At 49.5% G+C, this 24,956-nt stretch overlaps 1 protein-coding gene across 5 annotated transcripts; it reads left to right on the forward strand.

The window, feature by feature from the left end:
* Positions 1–1,181: 1,181 nt before the first annotated feature.
* PLA2G4D (phospholipase A2 group IVD) lies at positions 1,182–24,643 on the forward strand. Of its 5 annotated transcripts, XM_032481434.1 has the most exons (22): positions 1,223–1,369; positions 2,072–2,109; positions 2,484–2,664; positions 5,138–5,210; positions 5,407–5,543; positions 6,147–6,278; positions 7,006–7,046; positions 7,430–7,472; positions 9,244–9,307; positions 9,655–9,791; positions 10,628–10,738; positions 10,868–10,905; positions 11,065–11,200; positions 11,515–11,651; positions 12,844–13,066; positions 18,711–18,828; positions 19,223–19,360; positions 19,620–19,727; positions 19,875–20,066; positions 20,354–20,520; positions 21,152–21,338; positions 22,406–24,643. In XM_032481434.1, the coding sequence occupies exons 3-22, from the start codon at positions 2,638–2,640 to the stop codon at positions 22,630–22,632; spliced, it is 2,436 nt and encodes an 811-aa protein (XP_032337325.1). In that variant the 5' UTR covers positions 1,223–1,369; positions 2,072–2,109; positions 2,484–2,637; the 3' UTR covers positions 22,633–24,643. The 5 variants fall into 5 exon arrangements, with proteins under 5 accessions (XP_032337326.1, XP_006178959.2, XP_032337324.1 ...); XM_032481433.1 differs by lacking the exon at positions 2,072–2,109 and having other exon boundaries at positions 1,222–1,369; XM_006178897.2 differs by lacking the exons at positions 2,072–2,109; positions 2,484–2,664 and having other exon boundaries at positions 1,183–1,369.
* The last annotated feature ends 313 nt before the right edge of the window (positions 24,644–24,956 follow it).

The raw sequence follows: 24,956 nt of genomic DNA on the forward strand, positions 1-24,956 counted from the left end.
TGCTGGGTGGAAAGAGAAGGGGAGATTTCACATGAACTCCTGGTAGCAGAACAGGATACCTGAAACTCTGGACATGGGGTCCAGATGGCGTTCTCCTGTAAAAGCTGGTGGTTCAGGAGGAGGTCACCCCTGGAGTTTAGAGAAAGATTTTTTTCCATGGAGATAAACTAACCCACAAAAATAAAATATCATTAACGGGCCTTATTTATGCATCAAAAAATTTAGGTTGAGTTTCTGTTTTGAAAACATATAAAGCTTAATTTTTTAAATTATGAGCTAGAATAGAAAAATTAAAAACACAATAAATTTTAAACACTCACACATATTTTCAATGTGTAGAAGGTTTATGAAAAAAGCAATCAGAGAGAAAAAGACCAATGGCAGAGTAGGGCCCGGGGAGAGCCCCCAGAGTTGGAGAAGGCCAGGTCGGAGAGGCAGAGGCATCTTGAAGGGAGATTGGTCCAGATGCATCAGTAGTTCTTGAGACATACTCCTATTTCTTTTAACTTCCCAAAGCTCACCTACCTGCCACCACTGGCTCCAGACAAAATTAGTTATTTGGACAATATTTGCTTACAATATTATTGTTGGCCCATTACCGTGAAAATCCAGAGGGTCTGTTCTGAGTCCGATACCCACCCCAGCACTCCAGGCCTGCAATGTAACATCCCAGATTCTCAGACACTGATGCGCTCCATTGGCTGAGGGACATGGAGAGGAAGGCAGATGGTACGCTAGACAGAAGCTTCCTCAGGTGAGAATCAGGCCTGCTTCACTCATCTGGCTCTCTGTTTGGGACATGGTAGACATGCAATAAATATTTGTTGGATGAATGAATAGATTGGCCGGGAGATAACCCGCCCCGTGCTTAGAGAGAGGCTCATCCTTTCCAACAGCCCTGAAATGAGGACAAGGGCTAGAAACCAGGCTGGGCTGAACCTGGGCCACAGGGACTTCCTAGCTCCGCCCTACTCTGCCCCCTGCCCTCAGCCTCAGGGGAACTAGCTTCCTGCCACTGCTCCTGGGACTTGCCTCTCCCCTGTGGTGTCCTGACACCCCAGGTCTGGAAGGGATGCTCCACTTGCGGGTCTGGAGCCCAGCCAGAAGTTTCTGGAGATGCTGGTTGACCCAGCCTCCTGAGGAAGGAGGAAAAGGTGCTAGGCTGAGGGAGTGACCTGAAGGTGGATCCCAGGCTGTTTATAGAGGCTTCTCAGAGGCTGGAAGGTTCACAGTCAGTCCCATCCCATTGGAGCGGTTGTTGCCAGCCAGCCAGGGAGCTGGCATCATGGCAGGAGCTGGGCCTGGAGTGGAACCAAAGGCTCGCATGGAGAGACCGACACCTAGGGGACCACCTGGCCATCCTCACCAGGTAATAGTGTTGCCGAGCATGTGGGCATCATTCAGGGCTGGGCCTGGGGCCAGGGTGCATTTCAAGAAATTTGACACAGCTGAAACCAAGATGATTCTGGTCTCTGGAGATGGCCTGGGTGCTAGACCTGAGGTCTTTGTCTAGACAGAGGCTGAGGGTGGGAGGCAGAAGGAGAGGGAAACTGTGCTTAGGGATGGGGACTGGCTGGGATGGACGATTAGCATCCATAGAAGTGAGGACCCGGGAGACCAGGGTCTCGGTTGTGAACGACCAGGCAGCAGCCACCTTGGAGCCCCTCCCCTTCCTCCCCACAAAGGTTCACGCACCGCATCAGGGAACGCAATTGCTACGTTTCACAGGAGACCCCACCAGGCCCACAGCCCACCACTTGTGGCCAGTGGGCTTCCTGGAACTGGCTGGAGCTCATGACCACTCTGTGTGTCTCAGGAGCTCTGTCAACCCAAATCCCCATTGACCTCAAATTACTTACTGGGCCCAAGAGCTATGAGGCTGCAACCAGGCCAAGGAGGCCTACAAACTGCTTGCCCTCACCCCAACCATGTGCTTCCCCTCAGCCCAGATTCCTCATCCCCCGCCAGGGACCCAGGACAGAAGGACTGACTCCTTGGGTCCCTGCTGCCCCAGATGGTGGCCACGAAGGAGGCCAAGCTCACTGTCCTGTGGCATTTGCCTCCTTCACAGACCTGGCCAGGTTTCTGGAGCTTAGCCCTGAGACCCAGGTATGCTGTAGTCTGGTGCTCCTGATGAAGACTCTCTTGGGCCAGGCCAGCACTAAGGATTCCTGGAGAAGACAGAGAGGGACCCCTCGACTGCAAGATACCTGCTGCCCCAGCCCATGTCAGCCTGAGATCTGGAGCCTGCCTTGGCAGCAGGAGCTTGGCTGGCAGGGCAGGCCAGGCATCCAAGAATTGGTCTGGGATGTGTCGGTTGTGTGGTCCCCGAGCATCAGCTCAGCCTGACTCAGAAGGCGCAGGGCCTGAGGCTGTGCCCACATCTGTCACTCCTCCTCTCTCCAGCCTCCCCACACTGCTCCACCACGGGTCACGGGGTGCCAACAGGGGGAAAAGGCAGCCTGTTCATTTCTCTCTTCCAGCTGAAAACCCCATGGTCATAGATCCTTTGGACCCCTGCCTGGGGATTGCAGCCCCTCAAGCTCCCTTGGGCCGTATCTCCTGTGATGGGCAGGGCCAGCACTGAGCCATGGAGGGGGAAGGAGGAGGCCGTGGGGCCCCCGCGCCCGGGGAGAGATGGTGGCTGCGGCTCTCAGCAGACAGGTACTCCCAAGATCCTACAGGAAGCTGGGTTGGGGGGCTCTGTTGGAGACCCCTCCCTGAGCTTCCAGGGTCAATTGTCAATTAAGGCGGTGTTTTAGATGGGAGGTCAACAGGCCAAGTGAAGCCCCAGAGCCCTCAGGAGAAAAGAATTCTATTAGTTAACATGTTAGTTGGTTCGATCATCATATTTGTCTAAACAAATCCAGGAAATTCTAATGTCCAGATATCAATAGGGCAGTGGGGAAATGTTGCATGCTCTTACAAAGAAGCAAAGTCCCAGGAAGGTAGAACCACACGGGGCTGTGAGCTCTGGCCTTGAAGACCTGGGTTTGAATTCTAACTACTGTGTGACGTAGGGTACGTCAACCTTGCTAAGCCTCAATTCTCTCATCTGTAAAGTGGGAGGAAATGAGAGCACTGTCTTATGAGGGTGTCGGGAGGATAAATCAGGTCTGAACATGCAATATGCTTTGTACAGCATCTAGAAACATAACAAGAACTTAATAAACAGTAATAAGAGCAATTATCTAGAAACTGCCTACTTTTTCCCAAGCATTCTAAGGCATTAACACAGTTAGCCTCAGAATACTGTGTCAGGTTGATACTATTGTTAGTCCCACTACATATGAGGAAATGGAGCCACAGAGAAGTTTAGCGACTTGTCCAGGGTCACATAGCAAGAGCAGAGGACCAGAGTTTGAATCCAGACAACTTGGCTGGGAGGCTGCCGGTGACCACTCCACTCTCCTGCCCCAGCGATGACCAGTCATTGTAACGATTATCACAGCGCATCTTCTGGGTGCTCTGTGTTAGTGGTGCTTTTAGGAGTGAAAAGAATGGGGTCTCACACAAGGAAAAATATCCTCCAGGAGACAGTGGGCTTTCTGAGGTGGAGAGGCTCCCAGTGACCAGAGGGGGAAGTGGACAGCAACACCCAGTTTGGGCATGGTGGCTGGCTGGAAAGTGAGCAATTGGGGGCATTTCTCAGTGGCCCCAGCTGGCTTTAGAGCAGCCCCAAGGATTAGGGGGAGCCTAGGCTGAAGTGAAGTGAAGCACATCTCCTTGCAGGAACCCAAGGCCCAGCCAGCAACTTCCCTGCAGTGGGCAGTGATGGAATCTGGGTGCAGGATGGAAACGGGGCCAAGTGTCTAAAAAGTCACTAAATTCTAGTCAGCTACAACCTTTGGCTTAATTACCTACACAGTTGAAATGTTGCTGGTGTCACTGGCATTAATCCTTAAGAAGGGAGAAACAAGTCTACCCTGCTGGGAGAGTCACTATGTGCTCTGCCAGAGAGCTGACTGGGATGACGAAGACACTCAGCAAGTAGCCACAGGACAGGGATGACATGGGGAATCCATGGGGGGAAGGATGGGGACAGAGGCACAAGCCTGACTGGCTTTGCTGTGGTCCATTGTCCTTTAAGCTTCTCCATGGAGCGTGGAGAGCCGGTCGCATGGACACTGAGCCAGCCCCTAGCAGGCAGCGCTTGTGCAGGACAGAGATGGGTTGCTGGTAGGAGCTGAGACTTTCGGAAGTGGGACTGGTCATGGGAGGATGCAGAGGAAGAAAGAGCTTTGATCTCACCACAGTGTTGTTTTTCAACCATGCCATGCTGAATGTCTGCCATGTGAGCACAGGGCTGCCTCTGCCTCAGATGGCAGGGCTTTATTATAAGAAACATGTGCAGGGTGTCCAGAAAAACCTACCCAGTGGGGCCTGAGGAGGAACAGAAACCTGAGGGTTCCCTGGATCCCAGGAGTGCCAAGGACTTCAGCAGTAGGGATTTGAGGATGCCCTACCCCCCCCCCAGTGCCCTGTCCCCTGCAGGACTCAGCCACGCCCCACCTGCCCCTGCTTTTCCTCCTGCCACTCACTTCAGTTCATCTTGATCCATCCGAGCTTCTGCCCACTCAGTTTCTTCAGCGTTCTTGGGCTTGTCTGTGGGCTGATGTGACCTTGCCATCATCTTAATTACCTTTCACCCCTGCTTAGCGTAACAGCTGATGCTCTTGGAGTCTCCCAATTCACACTGAAGAGAGGGTTTGTACCTGAGGCTGTCACAGCACTGGGCTCCAAAGGGCTCAGCCCTTTGGAGTCATGTGCCCACTTCCTGTCCTGAGGGCGGCAGGGTCACAGGCTTCACCAAAGGGCTGCCCTCCCTGGGAGCTCTGGGGGTGGCCAACCACAAACTGACACGTCCAGGGCTGGCCCTCCGTTTCCTGCTTTCTGCCCTACACTGTGCATTCCTGTCCCTGAAGGGAGGCGGTCTCACAAATTCTAACCCCTGGGTGGTCTGCATTTCCTGACTGCTACAGCCCAGGACCATGGGCCCAAGGACAGTGGTGGGCAAAGGCTATTTGGCTTAGAATGCCTGGCAGCGTCAACAAGCATCTCAGGAAAAGCCCTGGCACCAATTAATGAGGCTCGTGACTGAGCAGGAGGCACTTGGTAGTCTGCTATTTCTCTGCAGGGGGAGGCCTCTGTCTGCTGGCGGCTCACAGTGAGGGTCCTGGAGGCACGGGGCCTGGGCTGGGCTGACCTGTGTGAGTAACTGTTTCCTGGGCTCCAGGGGTATAGGGATGACCGGTCCTATGGGAAAGGTGCAGACCAGTGCCTTGGGGCTGGGCTGGGCTGGGCCGCCCATAGCGGCTGCTGGGACCTTGGTAGGAACGCAGTGAGGCCCCTGGAGAGGGGTGTGAGGAATTCTCTCTCTCACAACGGTTCTCTCGATATTGGCAGTGAGCGAGGCAGACCCCTATGTGACGCTTCAGTTGCTAACTGCACCTGGAATGAAGTTTAGGACCAAAACAGTCACCAACTCCAGTCATCCTGTGTGGAATGAGACCTTCACGTTCCTGATCCAGAGGCAGGTCAAGGTAAAGGCCAGGGCACCTGTGGACACCCACCTGAGGAAAGTTGTACCCCACACAGGGAGGGTTTGGGGGATTGAGCACACCTCCTTCTGGGGCTCAGGCAGAGAAATTGGACAGGTGGTGTCTTTGTGCCCCAACCTGGATGTGCTGTGGACGGGAGAATGTCTGACCTCTGGCAAGCAGCTGGTCCTTCCCTAAGCCTGTCTAACGAGCGGAGGCAGTAGGAGTCTCTGGAGTGGGTTGTTTTGAGGTTAAATGAGATAATGCATGGAAGACCCTCAGTACGGTGCCTGGTAGCGATCATGCCTTAGGGAACCAGCAAAGCAGGATGCCTGGGGGTGGGGCATGGGGTGGGGGTGGGGGTGGGGAAACTCTTTGAAAGAATTTTATTTTTTATAATAACAAAAATTAACAGGGGGAAATTAGGAACGTTGCTGGATTTCCTTTTAACTGCTTTTAAGTTTTATCGTTATTTTTATTTTGAAGTACAAAGTATGGAGGCATAATCATCTTTTCTGGCCCTGGGCATCAAGGGAGGGTTCAATAGGTGTGAGCCACAGCTATGAGTTAATATAAGGTGCTAATCTGCTGTTCTCTGGTCCCTAGAATGTTCTGGAGCTGAGTGTCTGTGACAAGGACTCAGTCACAGAGGACGATGTCTGCTTCAAGGTTCTCTATGACATCTCCGAAGTCCTCCCTGGCAGGCTGCTCCGGAAGACATTCTCCCCGCATCCCCAGGTGGGTGGGTAGGTGGGGGAGTCCCCATCAGCCCCACCTCTTGGATCCAGGCTGAGGAATTTGCACAGTTTCTCCCAGCTGTTGGGACACTGCTCAGTTGAACTCCTTTGCAAGAAGACAGAAGCCCTTCCCAGAGATATTTACATCTTAATAAGAAAAGAGGAGGCTTAACTTGACAGCTACTGGCTGAATCACTAGAGGAATTCTAATCAACTAGGAGAGGAGGAAGGTTTTGAGTGGTGGACTTCCTCATGTGCCACAAAACACAGCTTGGTGTGACCACCCCTTCGGGGATGTGGGCTCCATCACTCCTGCTCACTGTCTCTGACCCTCCCATAGTCCGTAATGAAGGTCTCTCTCCAGCAGATGAAGCCTGGGGGTGGGGAGGACAGAGTTCTGGGGTCACCCCCCGACACACACACCCAGAGAGGAGAATGAAATGGGCCCCAAGCATGTTCAAGCCCCCCTTGGCTTGTGCCCCTCATCTCTCCCTTCAGCCCTGCCAGGCAGGAGACCTGTTCTCTGCAGACTTACTAGCTGTGGATAATTTGGGCAGGTCGCCCATCCTTCTCTAAGCTTCAATTTCCTCCTCTGTAAAATGGGAAGGGTTGTAACACAGTGCCTCCCTTAGAGGCTGCTTGAGATGATGAGCTAATGCACTTGAAGGAACTGTGTCAACTCTAAAGATATGTGTGCATGTGGATGACTTGCTCACCTTTGATTTCAGGGACAGGAAGAGCTGGATATGGAGTTCCTGATGGAGAGAATGTGAGTAAGATCACACAGCCCAGGGAGTGTCTCAGGGCCCAGGTTTTCCTTAAGGAAATGTCTTTGAACAGATCTTCCCATTGGTCTGTCCAGCCAAGATTTGCTGTCCCTCATCTCCCACCCCTGCCAGTTGGGGTTGGGTGGGGGGGTCCTCTTAGAGAAATGAGAGGAAGATCAGTGTTTGCTCTGCTCTACTCTCTCTGCTCACCTCTCACTGTTCAGAAGCATCTCCCCACACCCTGAATCATACCCAGGACTTAGAACCCTCAGTGTCACCCAGGGAGGCCCTGCTGAGGTGCAGCCTCGACTGTTAGGGGACACGTCAATGCAAGAAGCATTTGCCTTTGCAAGGTTGGACTCTGGATGGTTTGATTTTTTTCCAGGTCAGACTGCCCAGAAAACCTCATCACCAACAATGTGCTTGTGGTAACCACCTTTCCCAGGCTTGTGCGGGGGAGCTGAGAGAGGCACCCCAGAGCAGGCACTGGGGTGGGGGTAGCGGGTGGCTGCCTGGGCGGGTGGGCCTGAAGGGAAAAGGCGAGGACAAGGCTCTGTGGTAAGACCACCCCTGGCCTCCCTGCTAGGTGGTCACCTGGGGCTACAGTCTGGTCTGGGGCTGGAGGGCTTGGAGGGGTTTGGGGCTAAAGGAAACATGGAGAGAGGGGCGGTCACGGCTCTGCTGAGAGGAGTCTAGCCCCAGGCTGGATGGCTGAGGGAGCGCTGGGGGAACTGTAGGTGCTTCCGATGGTTTTTATTGACATGTGATGAATTCATAGTTTTTAGCCCTGAAGGCGGCGAGGAAGTCCTGCAGGCCAGGCTCAGGTTGGTGAGGTAATGAAGCCTCAGAGGGAGTTTCCAGTGTGGTGGGCGCACTGCAAGCGCTCAAGGCCTGGCAGGTTCACGCGGGATTTGGGCAGACCGAAGAACGCTGGTGCAGCCATAGGTATCCCTGACGTGCCTTTACGGCGGGGAGGAGTGCACTGGCTTCCATGGCAGCGGCAGCACGGGAAGTCCCATCCGCCTCATGCATCAGGGCTAACAAAGCCGGCATCTGTCCAGCTGTGACCTATGGGATAACCAGTGCGCTCCCGTAGTGCAAGTCACCGTTATATACACGGGTACTGCGCATGCGGCCCAACACAGCTGAGTCACTGGGCAGCGGCTGTCCGGCGACGGAGCCTGACTGACTCCATTTTCCCTACAGTGGGCTTCCGATCTGGGAGCTTTGGGATAGTGTCAGGGGTCATGCAGTTCCTCCTTGGGACAGAGGAGAGTCCTTGTCAGCTCTCCTAAAACACAGCAAGCTCACAAAGCTGCAGTGGACAGGGATGGGTGGTGAGCGATCCCTTAGAAATTCAATACTCAAAGTAAGGCCCCCGACCAGCAACACAGGCATGACCTGGGAGCAGAGCCAAGCCCCATGTGAGGTGAGGAAGGCAGCTAGAGCTCCAAACTGAAGCAGGCACCCACTCTCTGGGTCCTGAGAATCCCCGTTTGATGGGCTAGTGTTACTTTTTCTGGGTCGGGGGGGAGTTGTTTTTTTGGTGGGGGTGGCTAGTATTACTTTTCCGAAACACCTTAAAATAGCCACACCCATAAAAGGCAGCTGCCTTTTATCTGAGGTGATGGAGACCAGCGGCTTGTAGATAAACTGGGTGGTTCTACGGCAGAGGGTCAGTGGCAAGGGCTGAGGGCTGCAGGCATCAGCTGAAACGCATTGCAGAGAGAAGGTAGCGGCTCACCTGGCAAACCCATCAGGTGGAGGACAGTCAGGAGATATTCTAGTTAAAATTTTAAGGGTTTCTCTGATTCAGCTCATCACCCTGTAAACCAGTGGCTTGCATAATACTATTCAGGGGCAGTTAATAGAACGTGTCCTCCAGGTTGTGTCCGCAGAGAAACAGATAAGAAAGAACTGAGCCTGAGGGCTGGGGGTGCTTTCAGAGATCCCAGAAGTTTGGCAGACCTAGGAGTGCTGGGGGCCGGGTGGAGATGGGTTCTCCTGGCTGCTCTGGGACATCTGGCTCAGCAGTTGTAGCAGACAAGAGGATGAGGGGTTTCTGCATCTGGTCTCACTCTGGTCCCCACTTCTGGTTCTGTGTGTGGTGGATTTGGGACAGTGAGGCTCCAAGGGTGAGGTTGAAGGGATCTCAGCTTCCCCTGCTGAGCCCCCTGCCCACGATGTGGTCTGCCCCAGGCCCGAGAGCTGTCATGCCTAGATGTCCGTCTAGACAACACAGGGAGCACCGCCGTGGCTGCAGGTGAGACCTGCTCAGAATGAGGTCAGACCTCTGCCTGGAAGGTGGGGGTGGCCAGGGGCAGCTGGGGAACCTGTCCAGGGCAGAGCTGCCCCCTCCCTCCTTACCCACATAGCACGAGAGCAGTGGATCTCCTCTGGGCAGGAGAGTCCCCCGCATCTGGGGGATGGCATGTCGCAAGATGTGGGAATCCCACTGGGCTTGTGGGGAGAACTCTTTCCAGAATGCTATTGGCCATGGTCCAGCCACCCGGCCTCCCCATGTCCGGGCAGCTCTGCCAATTTCCTGGATCCTAGCTGCAGTTCCGGGCTCTTGTTCCTCTCATGTTAACCTGACCACTCTCTCCCTAGATCAGGACAAGCTGGAGCTGGAGCTGGTGCTGAAGGGGTCATATGAAGACACACAGACCTCCACCCTGGGCACAGCCTCTGCCTTCCGCTTCCACTACATGGCAGCCCAAGAGGCAGAGCTAAGCGGGTGCCTGAGGGTGGGTCTCGGCGCTGGAGCTCTCTTGCCAACCCCAGCCTTGCGCCAGCTCCAGCTGCTGCAGGCCCCTCCCTGGCCTTCCCCCTGCCCTGTGGCCTTGTCAGCCTCCCTCAGTTAGGCACCATGCCCTTGGCAGACAAGGAGGATCACCAGGGGCCTATGGTGGGTGTGGGGGACTGCTACTCCATGTCAGTCTTTGCTGGAACCCTTTGATGGCTCCTCCAGGAATGCTCTTACAGTAAGATCCCATGTCTGTGTCTATAGGCCTGGCATCACTTAGCCCCTGCCCACCTCTGCTGCCTCATTTTGTTCCATGCTCCCCCTCGTTCATGATGCTCCATCCGTATTTGTCTCTTTGTGCTTTTCCAACATGCCAGGTGCTTTCCCTGTCCTCCTGTCGCTCCTTCCAAGGCTGCCTGCTCCTCTTCCCTCTCCTCTTCCCCAAACTCAGCTCAAACGGCACCTCTTCAGAGAACCTCCTTGACCCCACATCTTAAATAGACCCCACTACCCCACCTTTGGTTACTCTACCACATCACACTGCTTATTTCCTTTGTAATACCTACCAACATCAGCTCTTTACTTGTTTCTTTATAAATTCATGCACACGATTCAGTTAGAACAATACATAAATATTAGCTATTAATACACTAAATAAATACTAGCTCTTATTATTTATAATTATTAGTAATTATAGTTATTATAATTAGAGTAATTGTAAATATTCTAATTATTTTTGTATTATCATGGAGGGCCTGTGTCTGTCTGGATCACTGTTCAGATATTTAGTAAGGATTTCATGAGTGAATGAATAAATAAATGAATATTTCCCTTCAGAGCTCCAAAACCAAGGGCTGGAACTCAGGTAACTCCACTGGGCACCTCACTGTGCCCCTGATGTCCTTGGCCATGGGGAAGGAGGTGACCGTTGACATTCCTGCTACAAGTGTAAGTGCCCTCAGCTGGATGGGAAGTGTCAGTGAGAATAAAGATGGGGGAACCCAAGGCCCCCAGTGGATACCCATATGCCCTTCAGGATCTAGGACATCTGAGAAGGGTCTCTTCCTTTGATTTCAGGCCCCAGGAGTGAAGCTGCAGCTCAAAGCTGAGAGCTGGTAAGGAACAGGAGTAGTCATGGGGCAGGGGAGCACTGTGGAAAGGGTGGTCCTGGGGGTTGGGAGCAGGGATGTTATTTGGCAGCCATTGTGGGCTTGGCCAACCAGTGGCTGAGTTATGCAGGTGCCCCCTGACCCTTGGATCATCCACTGCCCCAGCCCCAAGGAGCTTGCTGTGCATCTGGGCTTTGATCTGTGTGCCAAGGAGAAAGCTTTCCTGAGCAAGAGGAAGCAGGTGGTGGCCAAGGCCCTGAAGCAGGTCTTGCGGCTGGACAGAGACCTACAGGAGGATGAGGTTTGTGGGAGCAGGGGGATGTGGGTACAGACACTTTGCATTGGCCTTAGGGGAGTACCTCATTCCTATGCCCTCTCCAGACACTCCAGTTAGCAGAGACTGGGCAGTGGACATGTCGGGGGAGATATGGGGCATGGGCAAGCTCTCTTTGGGGATCTGTCCAAGGCTGAGAGCTGTCACTTCCTGGGGAGGAGCTGGGTGCTGGCTCTAACCCTGACTCCTTCAGGCCCTGACCACTAGGTCCCCTCCCTGAAGGCAGGAGGCAGCTCCATCTCTGTCCTTGTTAAGCCAGGCTGTGTCTGTGTGCAATCTAGGTCCCTGTTGTGGGCATCATGGCCACAGGAGGAGGTGCTCGGGCCATGACCTCTCTCTACGGCCACCTATTGGCCCTGCAGAAGCTGGGCCTTCTGGACTGTGTGACCTACTTCAGTGGCATCTCGGGCTCTACATGGTGAGGGCCCTGGTGACTGGAAGAGCAGTGATGATCAGGCCCTGGGGGCAGTATAGTGGACATCAGAGGGACCCTCTATGTGGGGATGCAAAGTGGGTATGAACAGTATGGTCTGATGGTTGCCAAGTGGCTTTCTCAAAAGGGAGGAAACAGACATTCAGGTCCTGCCATGAGTGAGGCGTTGCAGGACATTCATTTCATTCTACCCAAGAGGTATAAGGTAGCTGATCCAGAAGGAGCTGGGTTTGAGTTTCTGCAACATGACTTACTGGCTAGGTGACCTTGAGCAACTTATTCCCTCTGATTCTTAGTTGACTCATCTCCAAAATGGGTACTCCATAGAATTAGAGTAGGACAGCCCAAATAAAACATGTCTGACACGTACCAGGAGCTCAAAATTGGTAGCTCTTTTTTTCTTTAATGGTTGTTACCTCATTTAATCCTCACAACAATCTCTAGGGTAGTTAGTTTCTCTTATTGTCCCTACAATATAGATGAGGAAATTGAGGTCAAGTAATGCTATTTTACCTAAAGAGAACATTGCCTACCTACACTCCACCCTGCCTATGATGAGGTGGGACTTTTCACTGTTAGAGATTCATTCCTTTGAGTCTTATTGAAATGTGACTTTAACAAGTAAAAGAGGAGTAAACTCCTCAAAGGAGTTTAGGTGACAGCTGTTGACTAGCAGAGTCTTCAAGGGCTTCAGAGCAGCCCTATGAAGATGGGAGTAGGGTCTACAGCTGTGCTGTACAGTGCAGTAGCCACTAGCCGCATGTGGTTATTGACCACTTGAAGTGTGGCTAGTCCAAATTGAGATGTGTTATAAATAAAATGCACAGTGAATTTTGAAAAAATATAAATTTATGTTCATTTTTATATTGATTATATGCTGAAATAACTTTTAGATATTAAATGAAATATAGTGTTAAAATTAACTTTTTCAGATCTCTTTTTACTTTTTAAAAATGTGGTTACTAGGAAAATTTAAATTATGTATGTGGCTCACATTGTATTTATAGTGGACAGCACTGATCCAGAAGGAGAAAAGGCCCAGAGATGCAGTTTCCAGATAGGCGGGGCCTTGGCGGCAGGAGCCACGTCTGGGGAGAAGTTGGAGGGTGGAAGTTGTAGTTGTTGTGACCCATGCTGGGCCTTGGCCTCCTACTGTAATGTCCCTTTGTTCTCCCAGGACTATGGCCCATCTGTATGGGGACCCTGAGTGGTCGCAGAGGGACCTCAAGGGACCCATCAGGTATGCCCGGGAGCACCTGGCCAAGAGCAAGCTGGAGGCCTTCTCTCCTGAGCGCCTGGCGAGCTACTACCGGGAGCTGGAGCTGCAGGCCAAGCAGGGCCACCCCACGACCTTTGTGGACCTGTGGGGTCTGGTGCTGGAGTTCATGCTCCACGGTCAGGTAGGGAGCCTGTGCACACGGGGCGGAGCGTGTGTGCGCAGGCGAGGCTGGGGCTGCCTTGCAGCTACCTGATGTACATGTGCACTTCCTGATGGGTCAGAGAGGCCAGTGGTTAAAAGATGTGGGAACCACTGTGCTTCAGTGTCTGACCAACTTTGGGATACCGAGTTTTTGATAAAGATTATTCTTCAGTTAATTAGCATGAAACCGAAATTTCTAGATCTCCCACGAGCTAGGGTCCAGTCAATGCCAAAGTCAGGTAAGCATTGTGTTTGAATTAGATTTTTCGAACAGCTTTTATTTTATTTTATTTTATTTATACTTTAGTATGAAACATAGTCTTTTCATCTTCATGGTAAAAGCACAGATTCTGGCGCCAGATTTCCTGGATTCTATTCCCAGTGCCTCTTACTAGTTATGTGTCCTTAGGCAAGTTACTTAACCTCTTGGTGCTTCAGTTTTCTCATCTGTACAATGAGGATGAGAATAGTACTTACCGCATAGCCTTGTTGTGAGCACTCAGTGGCGCCTTGGCATAGAGTAAGCGTTAAGTGTTAGCTATTCTATTTCTTTATACTAACCATCAAGATGAAACTGAGCATTTTTAAATATATTCTTTAAGGAAAATTTAGTAAGTTAATTGCTGAATCTTACATTAACTGATACAATTTTTGAAATCAGGTTGTTTTACCACATATAGTTATCTGAACAAAGTTTCTTTTAAAGGGTTTGAAACAACTGAAACACAAAAAGCATTTTAACATGCAAAACAAAAGTAAACTATTAAATACATTAGCAGAGGAACGATTCTTAACCTTTCTTATCTTTAGATATTAGGTGTTTGGCCAAGAATGATTATCATGTGAACTAGCCAAGAATGATTATCATGTGAACTAACCAAAAATGATTTTGCTTTAAAGTTTTTCTTTAAACATATTTTTATTGAAGTATAGTCAGTTTACAATGTTGTGTCAGTTTCTGGGGTACAGCACAATACTTCAGTCATGTAGGAACACACATATATTCATTTTCATATTCTTTTTAAGCATAAGTTACTACAAGATATTGAATATAGTTCCCTGTGCTATACAGTATAAACTTGTTATTTATCTATTGTATATATAGTAGTTAGTATCTGCAAATCTCAAACTCCCAATTTATCCCTTCTCACCCTCTTCCCCCTGGTAACTATAAGTCTGTTTTCTATGTCTGTGAGTCTGTTTCTGTTAAATTTTTTCTTTAAACTTTATTCTTGTTGGCAAGCACAGTGCTATCTGGAAGTTATCAACTGTTCTCATTTTTGATTTATTAGTTTAAAAATAGTATAAAATCTTAATGTTTATTAAATATTTATTACAATAATCTTCAGACCTAAGAAAAATGCATAAAGTATAAAGAATAATGTAATGAACATGCATGATCTCACTAATCAGCCTAAGAAATGAAATGTTACAGGAAGAGCCAAAGCCCCCTGTGGGCCCCTCTCCAGATGCTTCCCTCCCACCCCGAGAGGTAACCACCACCCTGAATTTAGTTTTATCGTCACACACATATCTGCAATCTGGGCACTTTCTAGTGTTGTATAATATAAAACATATAATTATAGAATATATATTTTAGAAACCTTTATTGTATACTTTATTAGCTCTACCTTTATCATATATACTTTTATTAAAAATATATATCCTTAAGGAAAATACAATACTCTTTGCACAATGGTTTTGTTCAAGTCTCCTTGTGCCCAAGTGTTAGAGATTCTCTAAGCCTTGAAGATGTATATCCAGTTGTGGAATCGTGAGGCCATCATTAGGGTAGTGTGCCTTCAGCTTTCCTAGCTGTGGCCAAACTGCTCTCCGAAAGAGTTGTATTAACACTCCCATCAGCAGTGTATCGTAGTTACTTTTTCTCTGCATGCCCTGCAGACTTTTAAATGTTTGTTCATTTTGTGGATGTGAAATGAAATTTTATTGTAGTTTTTCATTTCCTGGATTATTAGTGAGACTAATTATATCATTAGTGACCATATTTTCAAGTATGTTTGTCATTGGGACTTCCTCTTGTACGGATGACCTACTCAAACCCTTTTCTACTTTTCTATTTAATTCATCTTTTTAATATTATTTTGTAGAAATTCTTTATAAATTCAGAATATTAGTCCTTTTTCATTTCTAATAGATTTTGAAGCACAATTTTAATGTAATCTGATGTACCACTTTTTGCCTTTATGGTTTGTACTTTCACAGTCTTTCCTTAAGAAATCTTTCCTTCTCCTAAAGTTATAAAATATCTTTCTATAAATTCTGATAAAAGTTTTAAAGATTTCTTTTTCGTAGTTAGGGCTTTAATCCACCCACAATTTAACTTCAGGTATAATGTGAATAGGAATCCAATTTTATTTTTTTACCACATGGATAGCAAACCTTCCCAATATGACTCACTGAGTTTTTTTTTTCACTACTGATACCCATTGCCACTTCTGTCATGTGTCAGCGTGAATATATCATAAGTCACACATTCATGGGACTTCCCCTGAGTGCTCCATTCCATTCTAATGGGGCTCATTCTCTGTCCCTGTGCCAGTACTGCCCTGGCTTAGTTACTTTACCTTGGTGATAAATCTCAGTATCTGATAGGGCAGATCTACCCCCATCTGTCATCTTGGTTCTTCTCAGAATTATCTTGGCTACTTTTGGCCCTTTGCCCTGTTATATACTGTACAATAGAATCAGCTAGTCAAATTTTATGATAAATGTTGTTGGGATTTTTAATGAAATGGCACTGAATTTATAAAACCAACATAATTATTTGAAATGTTTTTATTTTATTAATATAGCACATGTATTCTTTGGATCTACTGTTTAAGTTCAGGTTCAGTTTTGAAGGTGCTGTGTTTTAAATGACTTTTCTGCCTGGTGGCAGCAAACAGTTTCTAAAGAGTAGAGGAAGCTTTCAAGAGTTCTTTTTTTGTTGTTGTTAGCAGGCTTTTTGCACCCAGGCTATTTTTATTTCAGGACTACAATACAATCATTTTCCAACTTATATAAAATTTACCTAAGACCCTCCTTCTACCTTTATTCTTGTGTCTCTAACAGCAAAGACCCTACCTGGATAGGCAACGGTTCATTTTATGAGGTGCTAAAAAATGCAGTTTGATCCCAGCCTATAAAGAAGACATATTTAATTACCATTTAATCCTCTAGTAATTATTTAATGCACGACTTTATGTACACGGTTTATAGTCATTTAAAAAAGACAAACTTAATTAGTTTTTTTGTTGTTGTTCACAAGAATGAAGAATCCTTGTGGTATCATTAAACAACAGTGCATTCTTAAAAAGGAGTACATAGGTGGTTTTAAAAATGTTGTCCCAATATGAAAGCTTTTCAAATTTTGTTTCTTTTTTCCTCAGTCATCATGCCTTAAAGCTCACATTCATTGTGTGCTTTATAAAATAATTCTTTATTCAGACAAATTAAGTGTTGATTTCAAAGTTAAATCTTTAGATAGAAATAAGCATTATCATCATACTATACTAACCTACAGTACCAAGTCATTTTAAGTTCTCAGAAAACATAACTCCACTCATAACAGATCATGAGTTCATTAATATTATTATTAGAGAAATATTATACCTTGAAACTTTACTCAGAACAGCTTTATTAGTCTACGTACTTTTATAATACGGCTTCGGGGTTTTTTTAAAAAATCTGCTTGTAAAATACACCATCATAATCAGTGCTTCTCAGACTCTCTTTGAAACTTTTGTCTTTAATCTTTTGCTGGAAGGCAAGGAACTGCTTAGAAGCTGCTCACCATTCCTCAAGGAGAAACTCTTAGTTTTCTCTTATCTTTTCCTGAGTTAAGAAAGTCTTAACAGATTTTTTTTCAACTCTGGACAAAAGGTTTTGCACACGCTTTGATCCCACCCTGTAAAAGGCTCAGACCACGTCAACACATCACCAGCCCTGCACCCAGCTCCCACACTTCAGGTGGGACCCTTGAGTCATCAGGGTGGTGTTCTGCACGGTTGGGAACCCTCATTTGGAAACTGAGAGGCTAGAGATCCAGAGGCCTGCCGTGCCTTACTGGCGAGCCATTAAAAGGAAAAAGAATGCTGGGTACTGTTTCAGTAGTTAGAGGGGTCTGATGACCCTTTTCCAAACCTTTCACAGGGCAGAAATTGTGCATTTGTAATAAAAGGTACTTTCCTCCTCATTGAACATGTCAAAAGCTCAGGCAAACAGGATTCCTAAGTAAAAGACTTTGAGCAGGGAAATGGCAGGTATTCATCAAGCCCCCTCCCTCCTCAACACACATACATACTCACCTACAGGCCTCACTTGTAAACATGACACATGGTCAGTGCCAGGGCACTCAAGCCGTATTTGGGGATTTTCCTGTGGATTCCCCATAACTCGTCCTGTTGGGTACCACTGAAGACCTGGGGGCAAGGATGATGGTGACATGAGTGCTCTCCCTGGGTGACAGGGGGCTGCTCGGGGAAAGGACGCATGGGGGTGGTGGCTGTGCTGAGGGTGAGGGAGCAGGACTCTTCATTGGACTCTGGGCTGGAATTCCGGGATGTACACCTAGTTGATCATCAGAATCACTTGGGGAGGTTTTAAAAAGGTAAATTCCTAAGTGGCTTCTGCTGATTCTCAGAAGGGACCCAATAATCTGTATATTGAACACACTCTAAGCAAATCTGATGAAAAAGGCTGATTGATATGGCAGGGTGGGAACCCCCAGGGTCTAGCTGCTAAGTGAAGTGCCTTCCAGCTCAGAGAGCCTAAGAGAGAGATGGCACATTCAAGGTACATGTGCTGCTCCGTGAGAAACAGCCCAAGGCCTCTGGAAGCAGGATCCTTCCCAAAGTGGGGCTCCAGGCAGCCACCAGAATTACCCGTGCTAATGCTTGAGATGAACCCTGTTTGCATCTTTCTGTTCCCCTAGAACTCTGTGAGGCTCTGTGGAGTCTCCCCCAGCAGGCAAGCCACAGTCTTTGCCATCAAAGGCAGAGCTTGGAGTTTTATTGGAGCAAAAATTAGAAACAGAAGGCAAGAATAAACAGTGGGGTACAACTTCATACGGCTCAAAGCAGGCAAGGAGGAGATGAGGGAGAGATGAGGGTGTCAGGACAGTGTTTGGGAGGGGCTGACACTTGAACTGCATCAAGGTGAACCTAGAAGGGGAAGCCCATCCCCTGGCAAAGCTTACAGTGGACACTGAAGTGGGGCTTCTGAGTCCTTTCTGGAAAGTAATACGTGTGTTTGTGTGTGCACCTGCGCACTGAAGGGTGTGTGCTCCTTTGTGCCTGTGTCAGGGTTCATGTCCCCTCCACCCTTCAACCCGTAAAGATGGGCTACTGGAACCACAGGATGCAGGGGTGGGTGTCACTGTTGACATTGTGGTCCTTGTGAATGGCACTCTGCAGATATGCAGGACACAACCTATGTGACCCTGCATGGCGACACTGTGTGTAGGGCTGGTCAGAACATGGGGGCAGAAGTGGGACCTGAAGGCATGTATCCACCCATGCAACCCAGAGCCCAATGGGGCAGCTGCCTCCTCACCCCCAGCCTGTGTCCCCACCCTCCTCCAGGGTGCTCCCAACCTCACTTAGGTCCTCATGCCCCCACGCCAGGTGATGGATCAGAAGCTGTCAGGACAGAGAGCCGCACTGGAGCAGGGCCAGAACCCTCTGCCCCTCTACCTGAGCCTCAATGTCAAAGAGAACAATCTGCAGACCCTCGACTTCAAGGGTACAGTCCTCAGTCCTGTTCACTTCACCCTCCAACATACACACCACACACACCCCCTCTGCACCCTGGGGGTCTCCAGAGAATTCACACAGGAAATTCCTGCACAGATGGCCAGCCTTCTGGAAGGGTGGTTGTTTTAATGGGCTAATGAGCCAGCCAGCAGAGCTCACCATCCTGGGGGCAGGGGCTGGTGGTGGTGCAGGTATAGACAAGGGGCTAGTGATGGTGCCGGTGTAGACAAGGAGCTGGTGGGGGAGTGGTCATCCCAGGAGTCAGCCCTGCAGGGAGGAGGCTGAGGACTTCTGGGGGCAGTGTCTTTGGCCCTTGTCAGACCTAGGGCTCCCCCACCAGCCCACTATCCTTTCATTCCTGCCTCCCCCTCCTGCCCCCTTAGAGTGGGTCGAGTTCTCCCCCTATGAGGTTGGGTTCCTGAAGTATGGAGCCTTTGTACCTTCTGAGCTCTTTGGCTCCGAGTTCTTCATGGGGCGGCTGATGAGGAGGATCCCTGAGTCCCGGATCTGCTTTCTGGAAGGTGAGGAGTAGTCACTCTGAAGGCCCTGGCCAGTCCTGGGGCCAGGCCTCTCTGACTGTGACTCCTGTCCCCAGGTCTGGGCAGAGCCCCCAGTGAGGGCGGGGATGGGGCTGGGGGGAAGGGCCATCAGGAGCAACACACTCCCTCTTCCAGTTTCCATCCACACCCCAGGGTGGGGACCACCAGCTTCCAAGCAATGTGGGGCAGGGCACTGAGGCCTGAGGCTGACCTCTCTTGGGGTTGGGGGTTTGGCCTTCAGGTATCTGGAGCAACATTTTCTCCCTGAACTTGCTGGATGCCTGGTATGACTTCACCAGCACCGGAGACTCCTGGAAGCAGCACATCAAGGACAAGATCAGGAACCTGGGTAGGAAGAGGAGGCACTGAGGGGAGCCTGGGATGAGGCCACAATCCCTGCAGACACTGAGGGTGTGGGTGGGGGACTGTCATGGGGAGGCAGGACCAGGTGTTTCCAGGCCCCTCACTAGACCTGTATCTGTTTCTCTGGACTCAGAGGAGCCCCCTGCCTCCTCGGACACCTCCTCAAGGTCAGAGGCCTTGTGGCTGCAGCCTGGAACAGCGCTAGCCCAGATGTTTAAGGGCATCCTGACGGGCAGACCACTCTGCCAGCACAGCTCCAACTTCCTCCAGGGCCTCCAGCTGCACCAGGACTACTGTGCCCAGAAAGACTTCTCCACCTGGGCAGGTAAGGGCCACTGCCCTGTTTCCCCCAGTAACAGGGTTGGGCTTCTGGGTGGAGATGTACCATGACTGGGACTGGCAGAGGACTTGGGGTCACAGCATCCACTTCTGGGGTGTGGCTTGGAGAAGGTTTTGGGAAGGGCTGGGGTGGCATGTGTATGTAGGGAGTGACGCCAGAGGTAAGAAGGGGACATGAAAGCAAATGAAACATGGAAGGGGTGAGTGGATGATCTGTGTGGCTGGAAAAAAAAAAAGGTGGCTCCCTCTGACCATTGCTGCCTCCTCCATCAGACTGCCAGCTAGACTCCTCCCCCGGCCAGCTGACCCCGCAGGAGCCTCAGCTCTGCCTGGTGGATGCTGGCTACTTCATCAACACCAGCTGTCCTGCCATGTTCCGGCCAGGCCGCAGGCTGGACCTCATACTTTCCTTCGATTATTCCCTATCCTCGCCCTTTGCGGTACCTCTGGGCTCCCCATGGGAACCCCAAACCCTCTTCCCAACCAGGCCATGCTTCAAGGGCAAGCAGCAGGGCGACTGGCCCACCTTCTGGGTCCCCAAGGGGAGGGAGAGGTGATAAGCTCTGACCCACAGGCTCCCGTCAGGGATGGGAAGGGCTGTGGAGGTGCTGGGGCCCTGGGCTCCCAGGGATGCTAGTCAGGGAGGAAGCTCACCACACCCACCCCGAGAGGAACAGCTGGACAGAACTGGGAGGAGAGCCTGGCCTGTCCACATCCATCCCTCCAGGGCCTCCCTGGGGACTCGGGAGGGGGCTGGATAGGGCTGTGGGATAGAAGTGTGTTCCCTACTGTGGGTCCCCTCAAGGGTCTGGGATTGAATAACCCAGAAACAGCAATCCCAGATGGGGGCAAGGTTGCTAGGTCTGTACCCCACCAAACACTGCAGACCCCAGGATCCTTCGCCTTCCTCCGAGGCACTGTGCAGCTTGACTGGGCCACCAACAGGACAGAACCAGGTTGTCTCGACACTGAGCAGTCAGTCAGGGTGGGAGCTGTCTTAGCATTTTCTTGAGCGCTGACCTGGGATGACCAGGATGTAGCGGTTCTCTCTGGTCCCCTCTCCCCCACCAGGTGCTGCAGGAGACTGAGCTGGACTGCCGGGCCAGGGGGCTGCCGTTCCCCCGTGTGGAGCCCAGCCCTGAGGACCTGCACCAGCCCCGGGAGTGCCATGTCTTCTCAGACCCTGCCTGCCCCGACGCCCCTGTCCTGCTGCACTTCCCGTTGGTCAATGCCTCCTTCAAGGACCACTCAGCCCCCGGTGAGGCAGCCCCTCCCTCCCTAACAGCCTGGCAGCCTGGCCCTCAGAGGCACTACCCTGGGCCCTCCCAGTGTCCCTGCATCCAGCAGAGGGAGGCTAGTCCCACCCGGTTTGGGACATGGCAGTACCCTGGTGTGTTGTGGATGCCCACATCCCTGCAGGGGCCCTCCATGGGCAGTCGCTGTGCTGCTGTCCTCTGTCATGACCCCAGGCTCCTTTGGCCTGCCCCCCCCCCCCAATGTCCGTCTCTGCACTTGGGCTCTGCTCTCCTGCTCTGTGGGGTGGTACACGGGAATCCTTGCACTGTCACCTCCACCACTGATGGGCACCACGTTGTTGGAGGACTTCCTAAAGGTCTCCCAGGCTGGACAGCCCCAGTCCCTTCTCTCTCAGACTCCCCTAAACCTACCTGGGGTCACAGTTGGCCTCTCTGTCATCCTGCCTCAGCCCATTCTGGGGTCCTTTCTCAGGGAGCTGGGTCTCTACTCCAGGGCCCTCGAAATCTGAACTCTCATCAGATTCTAATCCTTGCCTTCCACCATCTGGTCAGACTGTTATCTCCTTTTGATGGGAAAACTTAGTTCTGCCTTTGTGCATTTTCCTGGCTTTCTAGTTCCCACTGTAATTCTGAAACTTCCAGCTTTATTTGTAACGTGCTCAGCCCCCATTTTAGAATTCTCTTTCTCTGTCAGCAGAGACTGGTTCTTGCAGAGCAAAAGCCCTTTGGTTTTCAGACTTTTCCCATCATGAGTTTAAAGAATCCACTCACTGACCTAATGCACTTCGCTATTCTGCTGCTCCCACCTTACCCTTGAAGGTGAAGTAGACACCAGGGAGTGGCCAGAGCGGGGGAAGAAGTGTGATGCTGCAAGGAAATGGAGGGAGCAGCACATGCTTCATGTCTCAAAACAGCATCCTTTAAGCCGCAGTTACAGTTCTGGACACAGCGCTGGGAGAAGAGCACGGAGCCCCTTTGGTGGGGAGCGGCTCAGCCCTGTGCCCAGCTGCGAGGAGCAGTTCTGCCCAACTGTGGAGGCCCCTCCTAACCCCCTCCCACCCCCGGGCAGGTGTCCAGCGCAGCCCTGCAGAGCTCCCGGCTGGCCAAGTGGATCTCGCGGGGGTCACCTCCCCCTATTCCATGTTCAACATGACTTACAAGGAGGAAGACTTTGACCGCCTGCTGCAGCTCAGTGACTACAATGTCTGCAACAGCCAGAACACCATCCTGCAGGCTTTGAGGACTGCTCTCAAGCACCGGGCCCCGGGGACCAGGCCTCCAGGGGCACAAACTTGAGGCTGCTCAGGGGCCCCAGGACCCCGAGGGCCACACTCTGACCCTCCAGGGGCTGGGGGCTTAACCCAGCTGCAGTGAGCACAGCCCAGCCCTCACAGGGCTGGAGTTCCCAGGCTCTCCCCAGCCTCGGCCACCTCTGCAGCTGGCCTCACGGCCCAGAGGGGACTGCGTCTCACCCAAAGCTCTCCCTCACTTTCAGTGCTGGTTTGAGAGAAGCAAAAAATAAACTCCTCATCAGGCCAGTATGTGGAACAGCTGGTCCAACCAAATAAACATTCACATGTAGATTTTCTCACGCCTGACAGAACGGATTTGGGATGTAAGCTGGAGGTGCCAGGCCAGGGATGGGGACAGGCAGGGCAGGGACCGGCCTGACTGAGAGGTGGCTCCAGGCAGCAGGAATCACGGTACATCCTGCCTTTGTTCCTCCTCCTCCTCCTCCTTTTATACTATTTTAAAGCGGCTTTAGTGAGAGATTATCCACATACCATATAATTCATCCGTCTAAAGTGTACAATTCAATGGCTTTTACTATATATTCACAGAGCTGGGCAGCCATCACCACAATCAATTTGAGAACATTTTTATTAACCCGAAAAGGAATCCCTCACCCCTTAACTGTCAACTTCAAACCGCCCCCAGCCCTAGGCAACCACTAATCTACTTTCTGTTTCTATAGATTTGTTTATTTTAGACATTTCTTATAAATGAAATCATACAGTATGTGGCCTTTTGTGTCTGGCTTCTTTCACTTAGCATAATGTTTTCAAGATTCATCCACGTTGAAGCAGATCTCAATACTTGATCCCTTTTATGGCTGCATAATATTCCACTGTCCATACACCACATTTTATTCGTTCATTGATGGTCATTTGGATCATTTCTGCTTTTTTGGCTATTATGAATAATGCTGCTATGAATATTCATATATAAGTTTTTGTGTGAACAGTGTTTTTAATTCTCCTGCACGTATACCCAGCAGTGAAATTGCTGGGTCCTATGGTAATTCCCTGCTTAAACGTTTGAGGAACTGCCAAACTGTTTTCCAAAGAAGCCATATCATTCTACATTCCTGTCAGCATTGTATGAGGGTTCCAATTTCTCTGCTTTCTCTCTTATGATAACATCCTAGAGGGTGTGAAGAGGTATCTCATATGTGTTTCCCTAACGACTAATGATGTTAAGAAGCTTTTCACATACTTACCAGCTTTTTCTATATCTTCTTTAGAGAAATACCTATTCAGATATTTTGCCCATTTTAATTGGATTATTTGTCTTTTTATTTTTGAGTTGGAAGAGCTCTTTATATATTCTCTGATCTGATGATTTGAAAAGTTTTTCTCCCAGTCTGTGGGCTGTCGTTTCACTTTCCTGATATCTTCTGAAGTACAGAAATTTTTGATTTTGATGATTTCCAATTTATCAATATTTTCTTCTGCTGCTTGTGTGTTTGGTGTCTTATTTTAGAAGCCATTGCCTAACCCAAGGTCATGAAGATTTACACTTGTGTTTTCTTCTAATAGTTTTATAGTTTTAACTCTTACATTTAGGTCTCTGATTCATTTTGAGGTAACTTTAGTATATAATGTGAACTTTATCCTTTTGGTGTGGATATCCAGTTCTTCCAGCAGCATTTGTTGAAAAGGCTGTTCTTTTCCCATTGAGTTGTCTTGACACCTCATTGAAAACCAATTAGCTGTAAATGTGAGGAATTATTTCTGGACTCTATTTCATTCATCTGTTTGTCTATCCTTATGCTGATACCACACTGTCTTGACTACTGTAGCTTTGTAGTATGTTTCCAAATCAGAAAGTGTGAGTCTTCCAACTTAATTTTTCCTTTTCAAGATTGTATTGGCTATTCAGAGTCCCTTGAAATTCCATATGAGTATTAGGATAAACTTGTCAATTTGTGCAAAGAAGACAGCTGGGATTTTGATGGGGGTTGAATAGAATCTGTAGATGGATTGGGGGGATATTGCCATCTTAATAAAGTTTTCCAGCTCATAAACATGTGATGTCTTTATATTTATTTAGGTCTTCTTTAATTTCTTTCTACAATGTTTTATAGTTTTGAGTGTGTAAGTCTTATACTTGTTTTGTTATATCTATTCCTAAATATTTTATCCTCTTTGATGCTACTGTTAATTGAGTTATTTTATTAATTTTATTTTGGGGTTGTTCCTTTCTATTGTAAAGATACAATTGATCTTTTGTATATTGGTCTTGCATCTTGTACACTTGCTGGACTTATTAGTTAGCTCTGATAGTTTTTTTTTTCTTTTTTTTTCTTGGACTCCTTAAAATTTTCTACATATAAGATC

This window comes from Camelus ferus, chromosome 6 (genome assembly GCF_009834535.1).
Source record: "Camelus ferus isolate YT-003-E chromosome 6, BCGSAC_Cfer_1.0, whole genome shotgun sequence".
NCBI lineage: Eukaryota > Metazoa > Chordata > Mammalia > Artiodactyla > Camelidae > Camelus > Camelus ferus.

What these genes read in the sequence shown, in the direction of transcription:
- PLA2G4D (XM_006178897.2), top strand. Translation starts at nt 1,286, where the DNA reads ATGGCAGGAGCTGGGCCTGGAGTGGAACCAAAGGCTCGCATGGAGAGA. An exon ending in AGCTAAGCGGGTGCCTGAGG is followed by an intron (nt 9,792 to 10,627) that starts GTGGGTCTCGGC and finishes ATTTCCCTTCAG; the next exon opens with AGCTCCAAAACCAAGGGCTG. An exon ending in CAGCTCAAAGCTGAGAGCTG is followed by an intron (nt 10,906 to 11,064) that starts GTAAGGAACAGG and finishes CCACTGCCCCAG; the next exon opens with CCCCAAGGAGCTTGCTGTGC.